We start from the raw sequence: 18,044 nt of genomic DNA, 5'->3' as shown, positions 1-18,044 counted from the left end.
GCATAACAAAAGGATACTCGACTTCTCTCTTTCAGAAGGCAGGGGGAATGATATTACCCTTAACATCTGTATAATCAATGTTAAGTATTGTTAATAACACAAAATGTGTGTTAACAAAAATATTTTTATTATAAAAATGTTTCCAGACTAAACCATCCGCAGTTATGCTTTAATGAGAAAAATGCTGATATCTCCTTATATTATGTTTGCCTTGATTGCGATAACTGTATATGGTAGGATGTCTTGTGATACAACAGACCTACACATATGCATGAAATGTGATATCCTGAACATTTTTTTTTTCAAATCACTCTCTCAAAAGTATATATAAGACTTTAAGCTTTTCTTGTGTTTGTTCCGGGCAGATTACACAAATGCTCCTATCCATGGTGACCTAACGGGAATTAAGGAAATCAAAATGAATATACTGAAAATCAAAACTACAGATACCGATAACTTCCTTCATTCTTCTCTCTCCACCCCTTCTTTTTGGTTTCTCGTTATAGATCTAGCTGACTTTAATTATTGTCATTATGTAACATCATCTTCAATTGACAAGGCGATAAAACTTAACAATCATTTCATTATGCTGCTGGACTAATGGGGTTAGTTGAACTATTGTTGTTTTTAATGTACTATACTTTTTCCTCCTATCAATCTCATACATTGGGTGGAATGTATTCTGACATAAGGCATCATAAATATTTGAATCAACCGCCTTTGGGGTCGGGAATTTAGTCATAATTATTATAGGATTCTGCTCTATGCCAATTTTATCCTATTTCTATCGCCTTTGTAAACTTCCCTGACTTTATACACCCGCAAACTACATCCCACTCCCTTTGGATAATGTGAACCAATCAAACATTGCTTTTACTTTTGAATAACATGTCTATATATAGATATCAGACCCAAAATATTCAAACCACTTGGAGTCTTTATGAGTGAAATTATAAATATAAATATATTTTTAATAATATTCAGACTGTCTAAATTTCACTTCATCTGTGAAAACAAACTTTTACCCTTTTTAAAAATTTGAATAACCTCCATAAGAAATAAGAAACACATAGAGAGCGGAAGTGAGAACTATAAAAATTGCTTACGGGAACCGGGTGGTCCCTGTGCTAAACCTATGGAATTTACACAATCTTGGAGGAAACGGGTTGAATTTGTTTGGAAATATGTAGGGCAATACCCAAAACCTTAAGTTCTCAATGCAATATGCAGCTCTTCTAAACTAGTGGTACTGGGAGAAAAATGAGCTGTGACATACGTCCTACACCTGGTTCAGTCACATTGCCCAAGATTCACAGTATCTGAGCCAGAGTCACACGTCACTCTTTGCCATTTCTCTACAGGAGGTAGACAGTAGTAAAAATCCTTTACCAGTAATAATATCAAATCATTTAATGAAAAGGTGCCTAAGAAAATTGGACTGTTCCAACAAAACCCCATCAGGTCTGCAACACAGACTAATAATCTGTTACCTTAGGAAAACCAGTAAAAAAATGTGTATTATTGTAAACATGTACATAATAATATGTCGTGTTATGGGTCTGAATTTTAAGACTAGCAACCTTGAACATTGAATTGCATTATACAGAAACCCAGCTAATGCCCTGTGTGTAGTCTTTGAATTCAGACATTATTGTTATGTATAAATGAAGGGTATTTTCTCATTTTTTCTGTTGCCGGATTTCTTGGAGCACCCCCTAATTTTGATCCTCATATACATACAAAGGTCTGAGGAAAAAATTACACTTTTGTCCGGCGTGTCACGATTATCAGTATATTTATCACTAAGCTACCCCACTAAGAGAGAGAGAGAGAGAAAAAAAAAAGCATGCTTCCTGTAACACAAGGTTGGAATTGTTTATTGCATCTCAGGTGGGTCTTGAGATTCGATAGTACTGTATGTATCAAAAGTTCTTTCCTATTCCATGATTCTTGCTCGTGAAGTCAACCACTCAGGAAATTTTCTTGCTAGAATCACAATTTGTGACATACAATATACATGCAAAATACATAAAGTATACAGTCTGCTGGTCCTAAGCTTTATAATGCTCACTTGCCTGCCCTTCGTCAAAGCTCTTTTATTCAAATGTAAACAGTAGAAGTGATACTGGTAAATAACAGCATATTGGTATTACCAATAGACACTAAAAATGGTTTTAATACTGTAGTTCACTGTTGTAGAAGTAGTAATACTGATGATAATCATTTTACAGTAGGCCTACATCACCATTTATGACCATTTTGTAATCATATAATCTGCTTTATTTATTTCACATAAAACAGGACTTTGATCTGCACAGAACTTTTCATGCTTTGATGACTTACATTCTCAGATATGCTAATAACAATTTATGCAAAGCTCATTGAGCATGTGATGCCATTAACAGGTCCCTGTGCAAAGGAAAAAATAATACATGGTTCATTTACAACTGTGTACATTGTACACTTCTACTAGTTGAGTATTGAATGTAAATAAAGTTTTAAAAAAACATAAAAACAAGCCAATATCTCCATGTAATTCTGAAATAAGATTTGTCAGTGTTATTTGTTGGAACTGAACCTGAACAGGTATTGCAGCAGCATCACTATGGTGTGCATCCCAGTGATGAACAGCAAGGGGCGATGACACAGCAGTATCTTATGGCGGAGAATTTCATCAAAATCTGTCAAATAACCACTTGAACATTAGTGAATCAGCTTTAAGTGACATGGCAACGTAATTGGGGGAGGGTGGGGGGGGGGGGGGGGGAGGGGGGCATTAATACAAAAGCTGCCCTGGCCGTGTGGCTGAGATGCCACTAGTGCAAGTCTCAACTTATGTACGGTAACTGTGAAGTTCCTGGAATCATACGTAAAGCAAACCATTAGCCTTCAGCAAGTTATTGGGTGACAACGTTAATGCCTGCAGAAATTTTTGTCACTGTCACTATTGTCTACGTGATATCACACGTTCATGCTTGGGTAGGCAATGAATGCTACATTACAGTACTTGTCTTGAATGCTGAGCAATGTACTTGTGATTATGCTCGCTAAAAGACAAGGAAAACAATAAGAAAATATGTAATTTTGTAAAACCATAACTTCATGAATATTCCTTGTCAAGCACGGGTGTATGCAAGGGGGGGGGGGGGGTCAGGAGGGTAGTATGACCCCCCAAATTTTCAAAAGGTCCACTTTTTGTAAAAAACATTTTTGTTTTTCGAGGGCTTTTTACCCTAAATACAACAGGAAAAAAAAAGTGACCAGGTGGTGTTCCAGCAAATTGGCAAAAACCTCGTAAATTTCATAACTTAGTCTTAATATGCCATACAAAATGTACCTTATTTCTTAGCCGCACTGCCATGCCGAAAAAGTCACGTTTGTATGCACCAAATGGCCCCATTTTAAGATATAAAATTCAAAAACTCCCTACCGTGGGAGGGAGGACACCCCCATCCGACACCGTCCACCCTCCCCCCGCTCAGTAAAGGTAAAGGTCCAAAAATTTTGATTACAACCCCTCAGAAAAAAATCCTGGATACACCCAGGCTGTCAAGCAACAAGTGAGGCATCACTGGAAAGGTTGGTAGCTTGCTTTATCTGATGGTGGACTTACGTTCAAATGTTGGAAAATCAAAGTCTTCAAATGTTCTCAAGAGCCTGGACCTCTAAGACTACTAGACCTAGAGAAGTTTGGCAAGGGGTCGGCATGTGACAAGAAGACAATGTTGCCATGTAAATGAGTCACATATTTCAATTTGGCTGCCTGCTCTAGCACCATCCCCACAGTCTATGCACACATGTCCAGGGAGGACAGGAGACAGCGAAATACGGTAGCCGGATGTTAAGACGTACGATATCGTGAGGGGAGGTCCCTGTGCGTGTGCACCTTTGCTCCCATGCCAACAGCTGTCGATGTTGACTGCTTGGCGCGAAAAGGCAACCTTCCGGCACCTGCCATTTGGGTCACAAACCTAGTTTACTGGCATTTGCCAATTATCTTATTAGCCCTGCAAATTAAATGTAGCCCATCATTGCAGGTGGAGAAGAGGTATGATTATGAGCAGGGTTGTCACAAGGGCATTTGCCCAGTGGTCCCTGGCAAGTTGTTGCTTTCAGGCAAGATACACACACACACACACACACACACACGCATAAATACATAAAGGGAAACAAATCTCAGATCTGGCATACTTCAGCTATTAAAACAAGAAGTCCACTCTGAAAATGACTTTGAAGGCACATTGACTTGTGTTGAATCATAATAGTTTTTACCCTCAAGATCACTGTACACTGTAGGGCCTACAGTATGTGGCCAAATAAATACCTAATGTACACATGATAAACACTGTATAAAAAATTTCTACTGTACTTCTCTTTACATTACTTGGATATGCCCACAAACCCCCCCCCCCCAAAAAAAAAAAAAAAAAAAAACTTCCAAACCAAGATTATGTCAATGACACCACCTGTCAATCATTGCTACACTGTTAAAGATGATGATTAAATAAAGTGATTAAAAGACATCTGAATGCTCTTTTCCCTGGACCAAGCATGACTTGCATGTTCCCAGGTTACATGTGTTGCGTATGATTAAGAAAGGATCACTTTTCTCCTACTCTTCAAACAGAGTGCATTCATGAGTCAATCCCCCTTCCGCTAGCTTTGTACATATCGTAGCATATCACGGATTCTTCCACCACTTAGCACGATAATGTACAGTGCATGTGCTATGTTTGCTCTAGGCTGCGTTCACATAGAAGTATACTATTTGGGTATTCGGGCTCGTTTTTCGAGGGCACGCGAATAGCTTGAATCGAAAGATAGGATTTCCTCACACCAGTTCACATACGTAGGAGGGCACTATTCGAAAGTACCGAATAGCTGCGAAAAGTATAGCAAAGTGGGAATCGAGCTTGTTCGATTTTCTTGCAGCGTATACCGTCTCTCGTTTATGAAATAATGACACTTTTGGTCTGGATTTGCCCTTTAGCAAAAATAAGCATGTAGACTGACATTCTGATGCAGTTTAGAAATCATTAATAAGATTTGCTGGGATGTAGGAGGAAGAAATCCTCACTGCATGGGATGGTGAATTGACAGTGCGGGTGATGGCGTACTCGGTGCCCGAATACCGAATACCGAATACCGAATACTTCTATGTGAACGCAGCCTTACCCTTATCTCTCATAATTTTTTAAGTTCTTTGTTTGGGAGGGGATGGATGTGAAGATCTCAGTCTTTAGGAAATTTGCCTTTGAGAATTAGTTTGAAACAAAAACTCACAATCAACTACATGTGGGAATAGAAGAGCAGATGAATACTGCACTGCTAATTTCTGGTTGGCCAAGATACACATTGTATGCAGTAAGGTAGTCACTGCACTGTTCATGTACTATAAATCCCTTGGGTCACACCAGCTCATGCACCATTTACTATTGTACATGTATGACCAGTCCATCATGTTGGTACAACCTCCACCAATTACAGAACCTAATGATGCATGCTGTCTCACAGACATTACCATCACACATTTACCAGAGAGACTTCTATAGTGTACTGGTACTGCTAATGAGCACTATTGTAAAAACTCAGGTCTACAATGTTTCAAACCCCATTCATTATTCAAGCAAGGATAAACAAGGTTTTTATAATAGGCTCCTGAATTTCGCGAGACGGGTGCTACTCGCGAATTACAAAACATGCCAATAATTGCCAAATGATTGTGACGTGCACACATAGGAGATGTACAATCATTTCCATTCAGTACCCTATTTCACAATCGTGAATCTAACCACTCGCAAAATTGTAGGGAAGTCCTGATTCACAAAAAATTTGACTCGCTAAATATATGGCATCATATACAGTACAGTATTGCTTGACCACATGGATGTCATGTACAGCGTGTAGGCCTACACTGTACAAATGTACTTCAATATCTGGACAGCTAAAGTTTACATCTTAAATTACAAATTATTCATGCAATGTCGTTATTGTTGCAAACTCTATGAATTTTAAAGAAAGGATGACACATGTCAACAGGTTGCTGGTAATAAGAATTCCAACATCTATCCTTATGACTGACATTTTCAATAATATTCCCTTTCTCCTGGATTGAAATTAACAAATCATAAAAAAAAAAACATTCAGTATCACACATGCAGTACCTAGTATTCTTTACTCATCAATATCTGATAAAGAAGAGTAAGCTGTTCAAACCTACTCTCCTTTTTATTCAGTAACATAATGTCCAAGCAGAAATACAGAAGGGCGCCGAGTATTGAAACAACGCATTCTTCTTTTAAAGTGTAAACCAACGCATGATAAAGTTTCCATGAGTCACTGTCACATGACCACAATCTAAATATAGACATACCCCTTATGAGACTGCATTTCGCCATTTGAGCTTTCTGAATGCCTACTCATGAACAACACATGAAAACACACGCACATACACGCACACACATACACACGTACAATTGGACATACATCCAATGATCCACACTACATGCATTTTGCTTTTAATTGGTACAGTCATGGTTTGGTGGCTGTGATTACTGTACTCTTCAGTACATACAATTGTAGACTGATAAAATGGGGGCCCCATCAATACCAATGGGACTTGCTCCTTTCCACTATGCACAAAAACAATCATATCTGATCCCAGATCTAATTCGGGGGGCCCCTATCAAATGGAAGCGGTGGCAAAAAGGGTCTTGCAAGAACGCACTCCGCTGCAATTTTCGTCTAGCACGGGATGAGCACACATTACCACTTGACAAGGCAAATAAAATTCAATGTCAAGCAAGCGCAAAACATGTCAGGACACTTGCCCAGCTGGAAACCATTATTTCCTTAATAAAGAATGTGTGGAAAAAATAGAACACGTAGAGATCACCCAACCATCCAGACAAAGGAAATACAAGTTTCATATTCTTTCATCCACGATGAGAGCCATTTACAAAACATTTTAGGCAAATGAAAAGTAAAGTACAGTTGTATTTTGTCGTCCCCTTCTTTTTTTAAACAAAATTTGTTGATTCCCTCAGCAAATGACTTCTACAATGTACATGTGGCGAAGAATTTCCCTTTCATTCCCTCGCCTGAGTAAGCAAGTGGGCAGGGTATTCTTCAGAGTTCGAAGCAATCTTTACATGCAGCATACATTTGTAGTTGTACCAACCTCATGCATTTGACTCTATAATCGAATGTAAAAGAATGCGCAATGTGAATATAAACTACACAAATAATTAGAGTACAGTTGTACACAGGACTTGGCAGGTCAGCTGACTCGTTGTACATGTACATGTACAGTATTATTAAAGTCTGCTCCAGCACTTAATTACATTTTACCAGGAAATTAAAATATGCACAAGACTGCAATCACTAGAAATAAAAAAATCATCATTTCTGAAGCTTATCTGCCTACACTCTGCAACAAGGCAATTCAAAAAACAAAATCCTACATATATGCCCCAAAAGTGTCTCCTTTCCAATCATGACAACAACAATAACATATTTTTAACAATGAGAAAGCTTTTTAACATGTTTTAATATGTGGCATCCTAATAATCTACTAAATAGTATTGTAGCTTGACTTAAAATACTATAAATTGTCACATTTGGTACCATACACATTGCACAGTGGTAGCCTGCAGACTGTACAAGTACTGCATCCCATATTATACCTGTTACAACACATACAATTGTACATCACACAAACATACTGATGACTGCACTTTTAACTTACAAAGTAGGCTGAATCATATGGACAACAGTCATGGATACCAATCCATCTTCAATAGTCCAGATATGCAGTTGTTCTTATTTTGTAAGCTCCACAGTAAATATTGCCTCAGGCTCAACCCGGCTCTGGTCCCCCATTCTACACCACTGAATCACACTCAGCATGCCTGTTATGCAGACAATGAACTATAGTGACCTCACAGATCAATGGAGCCTAGCCTGTGTGCAGGGTTTTATTGAACAGTCCCATAATGTATGCATCCCTGCTGGGGTGGGAAAACATACACCTTTAGTCTACAATTCAAAGACCCTAATTCATGACCTTCATAAATGAGTATGTCCTGCTTATCAATTGAACTCAACTTCAAATACTCATTTATTCATTGTCAAAGGGACATGATACAGACATGTTTGATACCTAATCACACTGTTTCTGTTTGTTTGTTTTTTTCCGTGAAGATTTGACGTATATGAGAATTCCTTTTAGAAATGCTCATTTGACGACAAGCACAAATGTACTGTAAATAATTTTAGCAGTAGTGCCAGCACGTACGTAACGTTCTAGATATCCAGTCATTATTTCTTTAGTCGCACATATTCCTCACATTTATTGGAATTCTATGAATGGGTAATGAGTTGTTTATAGTCTTGAATACTGACTGATGATAATAATCTCAGACTACAATGCTAGCAAATTTAAAAAAAAATACTGTTAATACAGTACATTCCTTTGCAAGAAATGCAGCAGAGCACATGCTATTTCCATGCTATACACATTCAACACATACCTGTCAAACTATGCACTACAATGTGTATACTGTAATGACAAAATCTTATGAATAACACAAGTTCTTACTAAATCTTCAACACACTCACAAACTCGCCTGCAAGTAACTGCATGTATCTGAGCATGCAGATGATATCCACAACTCAAGGGCATTGCAGAAAGAACATTTGCCAATTCCTGGCAATGTTAGCCGACACAAAAACAGCTCCTCTGTCATATTCTTTATGATAGAAGCACAGCCTGTTGATCATGTGATGTGTTCACCTCTCTTTTGCTCAGTGATAGGAAAGATTGGCTTTTCAATAATTTGCCTACATTGCACATAGGTTTAGATGACATAAAGCTCCACTTTAACATAATACAATTTGTACATCGATGCAAGCAGCACTTATTTAGCCCCGCCCTGGCAGCCATTGTTTGTCGGCCACAGTGCCAGAGCTGCCAAGCTGCAACAGGCATGGCAGCTACCGCTAGCTCCCTAAGCTTTACAAAAGCAAGGCTGAATATTTTATTCACATATATTGGAGCTGCCTTTCACGTCAGGGGCTTACGCAGTCCGCTTGCATACTGCATCTGCACTGCACTCCTTCCATACATGCTGTGCATGGCAACATGTACGAGACGGGCCATTTCCAGCTTTTTCCTTCATACAAAAAGAACATCTATAACTCACAGCAATGTTGTACAAAAATGGGCGATTCTGTTATATAGTCATACCAGAATGCTTGATGGAAAACAATTTTGGCTATAGACTGTACTTCTGTTTGAATACAAGGCTTTGCATTATATACAGCTGTGCACTGTAATTTCAATATTTCGATCACATGCTGCAGCATCTGAACAACGGGAGCAAAAAAAACTGTTCAGCACTTTTAAAGAAAGGATTCCTGCGGTTCCAATGCTTTTAGAATACTTACTACTGTACCTTGTCTAGTCTGATGGATACACAAAATTGTAATAACATTGTAATTATTAAATCATTGTTTCAAAATATTATCTTAATTGAGGCATCCATCTGACCAAAATTCAGACAGAGGTCTACTTGAGATACATAAAGATTTTTTTTTTTTTTTTTTTTTTTGGCATGCATACAATGTAAACACAGACTGTACCTTTAAAGCAAAATTGTTCGTTTTGTTTTCCCAGACAGTTGGAGAATAGAAACAGAGAGAAAAAAATTGTCTGCTCAGAGCCATTCATCACTCGTACACTATTTCTTGTTCAAAAGATCTCTGAAACAGTCTGGCTCTTTCATATCCTGTTCGTCCCTGGCACTCTAAGTAATTGATTTCACCATTCTGGGAATAAAGTAACCCATACTGCCTATGAAAATAGTGCTGCACATTGCATGACCCACAGGTATCACTTTTTCGAGAAGCATCTCCAGTTTTACTCCCTGTCTAGCCAACCAGATCCTGTTTAGATATCAAATATACATTGTAGTTGTACTATGATACAAAAAGTACATGTGCCAATGCACTCAATTTCCAATATTTACTTTTGAATACATTTTGTCCTATATTTACTGATGTATGTGAAATATTTACCATTACAGCACCAAATCATCATTCCATGTTCTGCACTGTAGTTTTAGAGATGAGAAAGCTGCCTTCAAACACCAACACTGCCTGACTTTTTTTTTTCTTTTCTTTTCTTTCTCTTTTTTTTTTTTTTTTTTTTTGAGGGGGGATGGGGGTGGGGAGGAATGATATAGTGTTCATATTAACACTGGACATAGCCTCTGGATAAAATTCAAAATGGCATTGCCTAACAAGAAAAACAACAACAACAACAAAATCTGAAGGATTTCATCTTGTACTTCTCCAATATGCGATGCTGATATACTGCACACTTTACACTGCCATGCAACAATCCTTTGGTCTCTTCTTGTCTTTGTTACTACTAGACAGGTCCTGTAGAATGATGACGACATGTTCGGCCTGTTGAACAATTATGCGCAACCAACAACAAGTCATAGATTTTGAGTGAATGTCACGCTGAGGGCATACATTATGCATGTCAACCAGGGAATAACTAAATTTGCCATGGTCATGCCAGACATTGGATAATGTCAAATGGAATTTCCAGGAACACGAGTACATGTGGGTGAGTAAAGCCCGATGACACTTAGGGCATGTAGAACATGCATTAAGACCAGGCAGCTCACGCGCCTCGCATACATAATAAATCATACCATTACCATCTGACTTTGAGGGCAGGCAATGCTAGTACCTGAAGTGATACAAATAGTAATGTTTATTTAAACTTGTTACATTGTTGTGGTAATTCAAGTGTACATATGGACACACATAACTCTCTCTCTCTCTCTCTCTCTCTCTCTCTCTCTCTCACACACACACACACACACACACAAACACATACACACACACAAATGCTCCACGATGAGAATACCTATGCTGTATGTGTCATGTACATCTGCATTACATTTGTACATTTTGTTTGCACAGTGTACATGTACCATGAAATTGACCCTGTATCTACTGTACAGTATTCAAAGCAGGTCTAAAACTGACAACTCATGCAATGTACACTTCTGCATACACTTTATTCTCTCCATCCATCTCCATACACATGTAGTATATTAGAAGCAAACAAAGAAAATTCTTGTAACTCTTGACCTTGCTTTCTAAATGATTGAAGATAAAACATCTTACCCTACACCTGTACATGTACAGTATTTCACCTACACATAGCATGTGATAATCATGCGTAGTGTATTCAATACAATACATGAGAGTTGGTTACAAACTTCTTGTAAGTAAAATATTTGAAGAAAATAATAAACCGTTTATTCGAATGAAATCATTACAGGGTGACTAGGAAGCAGCTTATAGGCTCTTTGTAGCTCTTAAAACCAACACACCTCTGTACATTTGTAAACACATGTGAACACATTTACATACATGTATAACACAACTAGAATCTAAAGGTGATCTAAAGATAACATTTTACAGATATAAAGCACTGAAATGAATGAACTGTAGCCTGGATACTTTGCAAGTTCTTTGATCAAAACTCCTGTATCAATAATATTACACTGTAGATGTTAAATTTAGCTGCCATTTTACATGTTAATCCATACACAAGTGGACAATACTATTTTCCCGGAATGCATACAACTGTACACTCAACCTTACAGAAAAAAGGAGTAAAAAAAAAAAAAAAGTTACAGAGGATGTTATGGTTAAACACATCCCATGGTATATCAATGAACTGACGTTCAGTGTTTCTGGGTGGTATCTTTTGCACACAAAGTCTGAGTGTTTTGGGGTTGGATTTGGTTGGCAAGGTTGATTTCGTTACATGCACATCATGATCACAGAATTTGAAAAATCCAAAAATACATTGTATATTGCTATGTTTTGAGAAACTTACGTCAAAAGGAGACACGCCCATACACACAACTTCACTGTCATAAGTTTAATGTAAGCCAAAGCTCCCGTGGAGTGCAACACTAATACAATTCAGAGGTCAGCAATACAATGGTACAAGGCATGGACGAGACATGTACGCGTATACGATTCAATTGTAAAACTTTGCACAGCACAAGAGTGAAGAGAAGGAAGGCGCGTCTGCACAGCAAAACGCGCCTTCCGCGTAGCGTGCACAAATTATGCAGATAAGCCACATAATTTATGCACGCCGTGTGGGTGGGCGTGTCTCCCAGACTACAGATACTGGGCCAGAATGCAACCCCCCCCCCCCCCCCCCCCCCCCCCGCTACCATGGGGCTAGAATGGGGCTAGAATGTGACAGGGCGCAACGCATGTTCAACGTCAATACGTGTACAAGGCTGCTGAAAAGCAGCGCAGCATAACTTTTTTGAGACTGTTCATCCAGGACATTGCAGCGCCCGTTGGTGGTCGAATTATGGCAAGTCGGTATTTGCATTTAACCCCTGCACATTTTTAGCCTGTGCATCGACATGTACAGATGTTTTGGGTCATTCTTCGCTAAGTGTATACATATTTCTGTGTCCTGCTAGATTAAAGGTAATATGTACGAAAATAAAAGGTCATTTCATTACTTTCTGTTCTGTTTACAATGACTTACATTCATATAATTAGGATAACATACAAAAAAGGGATGAATTGTTCATCCAAACCTATTATTTTAATTTTCCCGCATCTGTACCACTGAAAACCCCCATGTCCAGGTGATACTACAAATAAATATCCTTACATGTATGTCGCATTTCAAGATGGGAGCATGTTGAAACGTTTTTAAATGCTTATCTATTTCATTTCAGAGCATACTATTTAATCATTAGCATAAGATATACCAATATCAAACAATTAAAAAAAATGAAATAATTCAAAATTGTGTGTCCCGCCATTTTGCGTCATCTCCGTCACAAACATTTAGGGCGCCATCGAAGAAATATAACGGGTACCCTAAGTATCGATTTTAGTGCTACATGACAGTTACATTATACATGCTGAAGTTGGAGAACTCACCTGGTTTTTCCCCTATTTTAATCAATAAAGTTATAATTTTTTGGAAATTTGTGACAAAAGCCAGGTCGTACCTTTATTCAGCATCATTTCCGAACGCTTAAGATTACACATCAAATCAAATCAATTTATAATTTTGGTAGCATAACGGGAGAGAAGATCATACCCTCTACCAGTACACACGGTTCTTACCGTGGGTGAGTGGATTAGGAAGATGATACGAGGCCATTAATTGTTGGACCCGTCATCTCCGTCACAAAAAGTGACGGAGATGACGTTGAGGGAGTTTTTTCTTTAGTACAAAATAACAATAAAGTGATATAAAAAATGTATGGTGTTAATCATATTGGAAGTCCTTTAACCATTGCTATTTTTGGGGGGTTCAGTTGCATTAAATATCTACCGGTATCCTTAAATTTGTTTGTGCCAAATTAGATTACAAAATATCATCTCCGTCACATCATCTCCGTCACGTCACATTTTGCATTTATTCATCACTGCAACACTAAAAATTGAAAGGTATTTTAAATGAGGAAACACCCCATAAAGATTGCACCCGTATTAAATGAAGTCAACATTCATTGTGATTTTCCCATTTTATGAAAGATTTTCCATTTCTGAGACACTCTTTCTCTCAATAATTTGTAAGGCCAAAAATATACCCTTAGCGAAGAATGACCCTTTTGCGTTTTTGCCAATACCATCATACTCGGAGCTTGCAATAAACAAACCAAAAAAAAACTTCTGACAGAACGGCATATTTCTCAATTTTTAGGAAACCCCGATTCTTAACACTGGACTCAAGTCCCGCATGCTTTGGAAACATGGCACTGATTTTGCATTTTTGATTTCTGTTGAATTTTTGAAGGTGACTAAGGGACTTTCCTGAGGTGAATGACAATGCGAGTGTGTGAAATGATGTGATTTGCATGTGTTGTGACAACAGAATTTGCTAGCTTGTGATGTAGTATAACTAGTAATACAAGCAGCAGCTACATAGCTACATTATGGCAGGCAGTCTGATTTTTTTTGGAAGCTCACTCTGCCTTGTTCCTTGATGTTGAGCATATGATAGAGAACTTATTTGCTCCTCTGCATCCTCTTGGAAAAAAAAAGAATAGATCTAGAAATCTAGCTCGCAGCTTTGCACGCTTCTATTTAGTTCTAAATCAAACTGTACAAATTGTAAAATTTATTGGAGTTCTACATTCAAGCTCCTATCTGGCAATTGTACACTCTATGGCCCTATATCATCGGTGCGAAATTTTACCCTAATCGAGCAGTGCATGTGAATTCAAGTACCTATCGGGCACTGCGGGTTCAACAGTGCGTCTTCCGGCACTGTACTGTGTGCATGTGTGTGAGATTTCGCGTTGGGATGCAGTGTGTGTGTGTGATGAAAGCATTTACAGTACGCCACATGGTTGCTGTAACGCCCTTAATTGCCCGGCGTGGCGTGATCGAGCGCGAGCATACCCTAAACAAACAGGGTGCTGTGCATTGGCACACAACAGAACGTAAAGAGTGGTAAACTTCCGTGCTTCAATCACGATTTCCAATGAATGAATTCTGTGTTATATCTTAAGTAGGGGATTCCTGGCCTTGGCGAAATTATTCTGTGAAATAATAATTTTTAAAAAACCAAAAAAACTTATTCCCGATTCGTCAGTCTGTTGGTGTTTATTTCGTCTGCACAGTTACCATTTAATGAGCCTGACCAGACACTGTGCGAAGTGTGCATTTATTTTACGGGCAGCCACTACATGGACACACACACACACACACACACACACACAAGCCCCACCCGCGTGGTTGGTTTGCGCAATTTGTGATGGGGTCAGATCGGGGTGGATGAAGGAGGCATAAAAATAGTTCAAAAATGGATTCTATTGTATCGCAGACTAATGCCAACTTTCTCACACACTGCGCCATGATCATGGCAATTTTCTGCGATGCAACATTATATGGTTGGGCCTACTACTCATCGACCGCCTAATTTCTATTTGCTTGGTAAGAATATTCAACACTGAAATTCACGTAAAAACTTGACCTACATGAATGATTGAGAAAATCCAACACTATCAAATGCCATTGTTCCCTTTTCAATTCGAAGTTTCAGTACAAAAATATCGCCGTCGAACTTGCATGGCCTCGTTTCAGCTCCCCACGATGCCGCTCCTTTATTGAGATCGACCGCTGTTTTTGCATTGACAATGCACGCAAACCGAGTTGTATTGAACACCGTGTTGTACGAAGCTTTTTAGAAACTTCCATAGACATTACATCACGATTCGGTTAAAATGTTCATTCGAAATTTTGTCCTTGATTTAAACCATTTATGAACAGTGGATTTTCGCGTTTTCCCACACATCCTCATCAATGGTCAAAGTCAATCCATTTTTATGTGCTCTGCGCGCAGTGAAGTGCATACCAAGTACTAAGCGTTCTGTGCACCAATACTACGCGGTCGGTTTTAAAAAGGGTGGTCGATATGTAGTAGGGTTACCATATACAAAAAAGATCTAGATAATCCTGCAGCGGAGAGCAAAAGAAGGCACACGAAATCGTGATCGCACAGTATTTGATGTGTCCGCTCCGCAGAAGTGCAGTGAGGCGGGCTTTTAGTGACCTTGTATAATTTGTCAAACGGCATTCCATACAGCAAGAGAAGCTCGCCAGCTGCTCATTTTGTGGTGGTTCATGGGATATCACCTTGGCATACAGCGAATGAGGTACCGATATGGCCGTAAAGTGCGCAATTGCCTAACATTTCAGGAACTTGCCTGTTCATTGCTTGGAATACTACCCAGCTAGGGGTGTTGAGTGTTAGCTGCGAAGCCAATTCAGATTGATCGTATTAATGATGGGTAAAATTAAGTCAAAACTTTAAATATTTAAATACATCCCCCCCCCCCCCCAAAAAAAAAAAAAAAAAAAAAGAAGACCACTTGACTTGGCTTAATTAGTTTTTACTCTTACAAGTGCAAGTTACACTGTATGACCAAGCGTTGTGGGACCGGACGCGTATTGCAAGTGCGTCTGTAATGAAAATGACGCACCCAGGAATTCTCACGCCATTTTCAGAGTATGTTGTCTAGTAATATGAGGAGTCTCATACAGTATCAAGTCTTTGAGGTAAAGAAGGGTGCATATTCTGTGTAAAATAGGCAAGTTTCCATGCGCACAGCCATGTGCTTCAACATAGCAATCTGGTCAAAGCAACTGGAGACTACTGATGGTATTGACTCTAGGTTTTTCAATACAGCATCGTCAGCACATCAAGACTATATCCATGGGAAAACATCATCGTTATACATAATCCAAACATACCAAAGTCTAACTAATGTGGGTAAGGTAGCCCTCTCACTCAGCTCACTCCCTTGCATCTTTATTATCCTGGCATCAAGGGGGGAAAAAATCACGCACTACGAACGCAAAACGAAAGACCAGGACTCCATTATAATTCCTTATTATTTCGAAGCGAAAGGATGAATCACATCATACGACACACCACCGAATTCTTCAGTTTTCGAGGAATTGATATTTATCAAATTCAACACTGTGCAAGTTCGATACGAGGGTGTAATTTCTTACCGTTCTGTCGGATGTCTACTAGCCATGGCTTATCCTTTCTACCGCCATCTTGTAAAATCGATGACGTCATAGGCAGCTATGAAATTTCATTCAACGAGTTTAGACGGACAACCTTTGCGGTTCACTATTTGTTTCCTCTTAGATGTGCTGAATAATCTTATCTTTCGTGTGTTCTATCCCCTTACAGTTGAGAGTGGTTTGTTTTAAATCTTCTGTCATGTCATTCAGTAAAGCTCATCTTCATACATCGTTAATATTTGAGGTTTATTCCATAAAGACATGCTGGTACAGTTCCCCCAGTTTCAGTGGCGGGCGGGCAGCCATAGTCTTTTACGTAGAAACATTCCCTGCGTACGTACGTACGTGCGTGTAGACTACTGTGTAATAGTATGTGAATGCGTTATTTTGTTATCCGCGATCGCCATATCGTCATCATGCGTACGTACGGCCGACGTACGTGACAGGTATTGCATGCGCGCTGCGTTGTGCCTTGTGTGCAGCAGCAGCATGCATCGCTGCAGCTCGCAGTACAGAGAGTTGCGCTCGCGCTCGCTCACGTACTGCTCACATCAAGTTCTACACTCCTAGTACAATATGTATGTGTCATCTTGAAACAAACGCGTGTTTGACTGACTGTTGCACTGTTTCATCTTTTCTATGATAATAATTATAAAACTAGAGAAGCACTCTGAGAGGGCACGTCAAGCAGCTATTTCCACCACTGTTCTTGTTCTTCGATCTGTTGAGATCAGCTGTGATTTCCACCTACAGGGCCTACAGTGGGGCAGATAAAAGTGAAAAAGATGCTCACCGTGAATCACATGCATCATCCGGCGGCGAGTATGACATTTTGGATAAACATGGATATTTTCAATTTAAATTCAATTCAATTTATTTGTTCAATTCCACCAAGAAAACAAAGTACAGAAATTGTAGTACCTCGGTATTGGGTGAAGACAAGAAATCAATGATTACACAAACATGACAGATAGCTAAAAAGAGTTAACATATACTAGTACATGAGGTGGAAAAGATAGGAGTCCTGCTGAGAAGCAAAGCTTGTAAATTGCAGAAACTCCTATTTACAGATACAAAAAAAAAAAAAAAACACCAGATACACAAGACTGGAAAATTCAGCCTGAAAACTGTGTACAATATATACATACAATATGCGAAAATGAAATGATAATTGTGGGGGGGGGGGAGAAAGTACACTAACGGATGTTAAAAGAAAAAAATGTATTTAAAACAGAATACGGGATTGAATAATGGGAAGAAAAAAATAACTTGGACTTGGACACACAGTTACAGGGACAAGAGTAAAGAGGGTGAAATAAAGGCAATGACTTACAAGATATCCAGTGCTAAGATGTAGCTCAGCATTAATTAATGAAAAAAAATGTAAAACCAATAAAGCAGATTATATCAAAAAGCCTACATATATC

At 38.8% G+C, this 18,044-nt stretch overlaps 1 protein-coding gene across 1 annotated transcript in view; it reads right to left on the bottom strand.

Moving 5' to 3' along the window:
- Positions 1 to 16,907, bottom strand: part of LOC139735773 (uncharacterized) — a 95,004-nt gene extending 78,097 nt beyond the window's left edge. The window contains exon 1 of the mRNA XM_071646524.1: positions 16,600 to 16,907. Within this exon, the coding sequence (XP_071502625.1) occupies positions 16,600 to 16,625 (26 nt within the window). The 5' untranslated portion in view covers positions 16,626 to 16,907. The remainder of the gene's footprint in view (positions 1 to 16,599) is intronic.
- Positions 16,908 to 18,044: the final 1,137 nt, after the last annotated feature.

This window comes from Diadema antillarum, unplaced genomic scaffold, assembly GCF_040938485.1.
Source record: "Diadema antillarum isolate AM-2024a unplaced genomic scaffold, OU_Dant_1.0 seq00000597_RagTag, whole genome shotgun sequence".
Taxonomy (NCBI): Eukaryota; Metazoa; Echinodermata; class Echinoidea; order Diadematoida; family Diadematidae; genus Diadema; species Diadema antillarum.
This window is presented reverse-complemented; position numbering and strand designations above follow the sequence as displayed.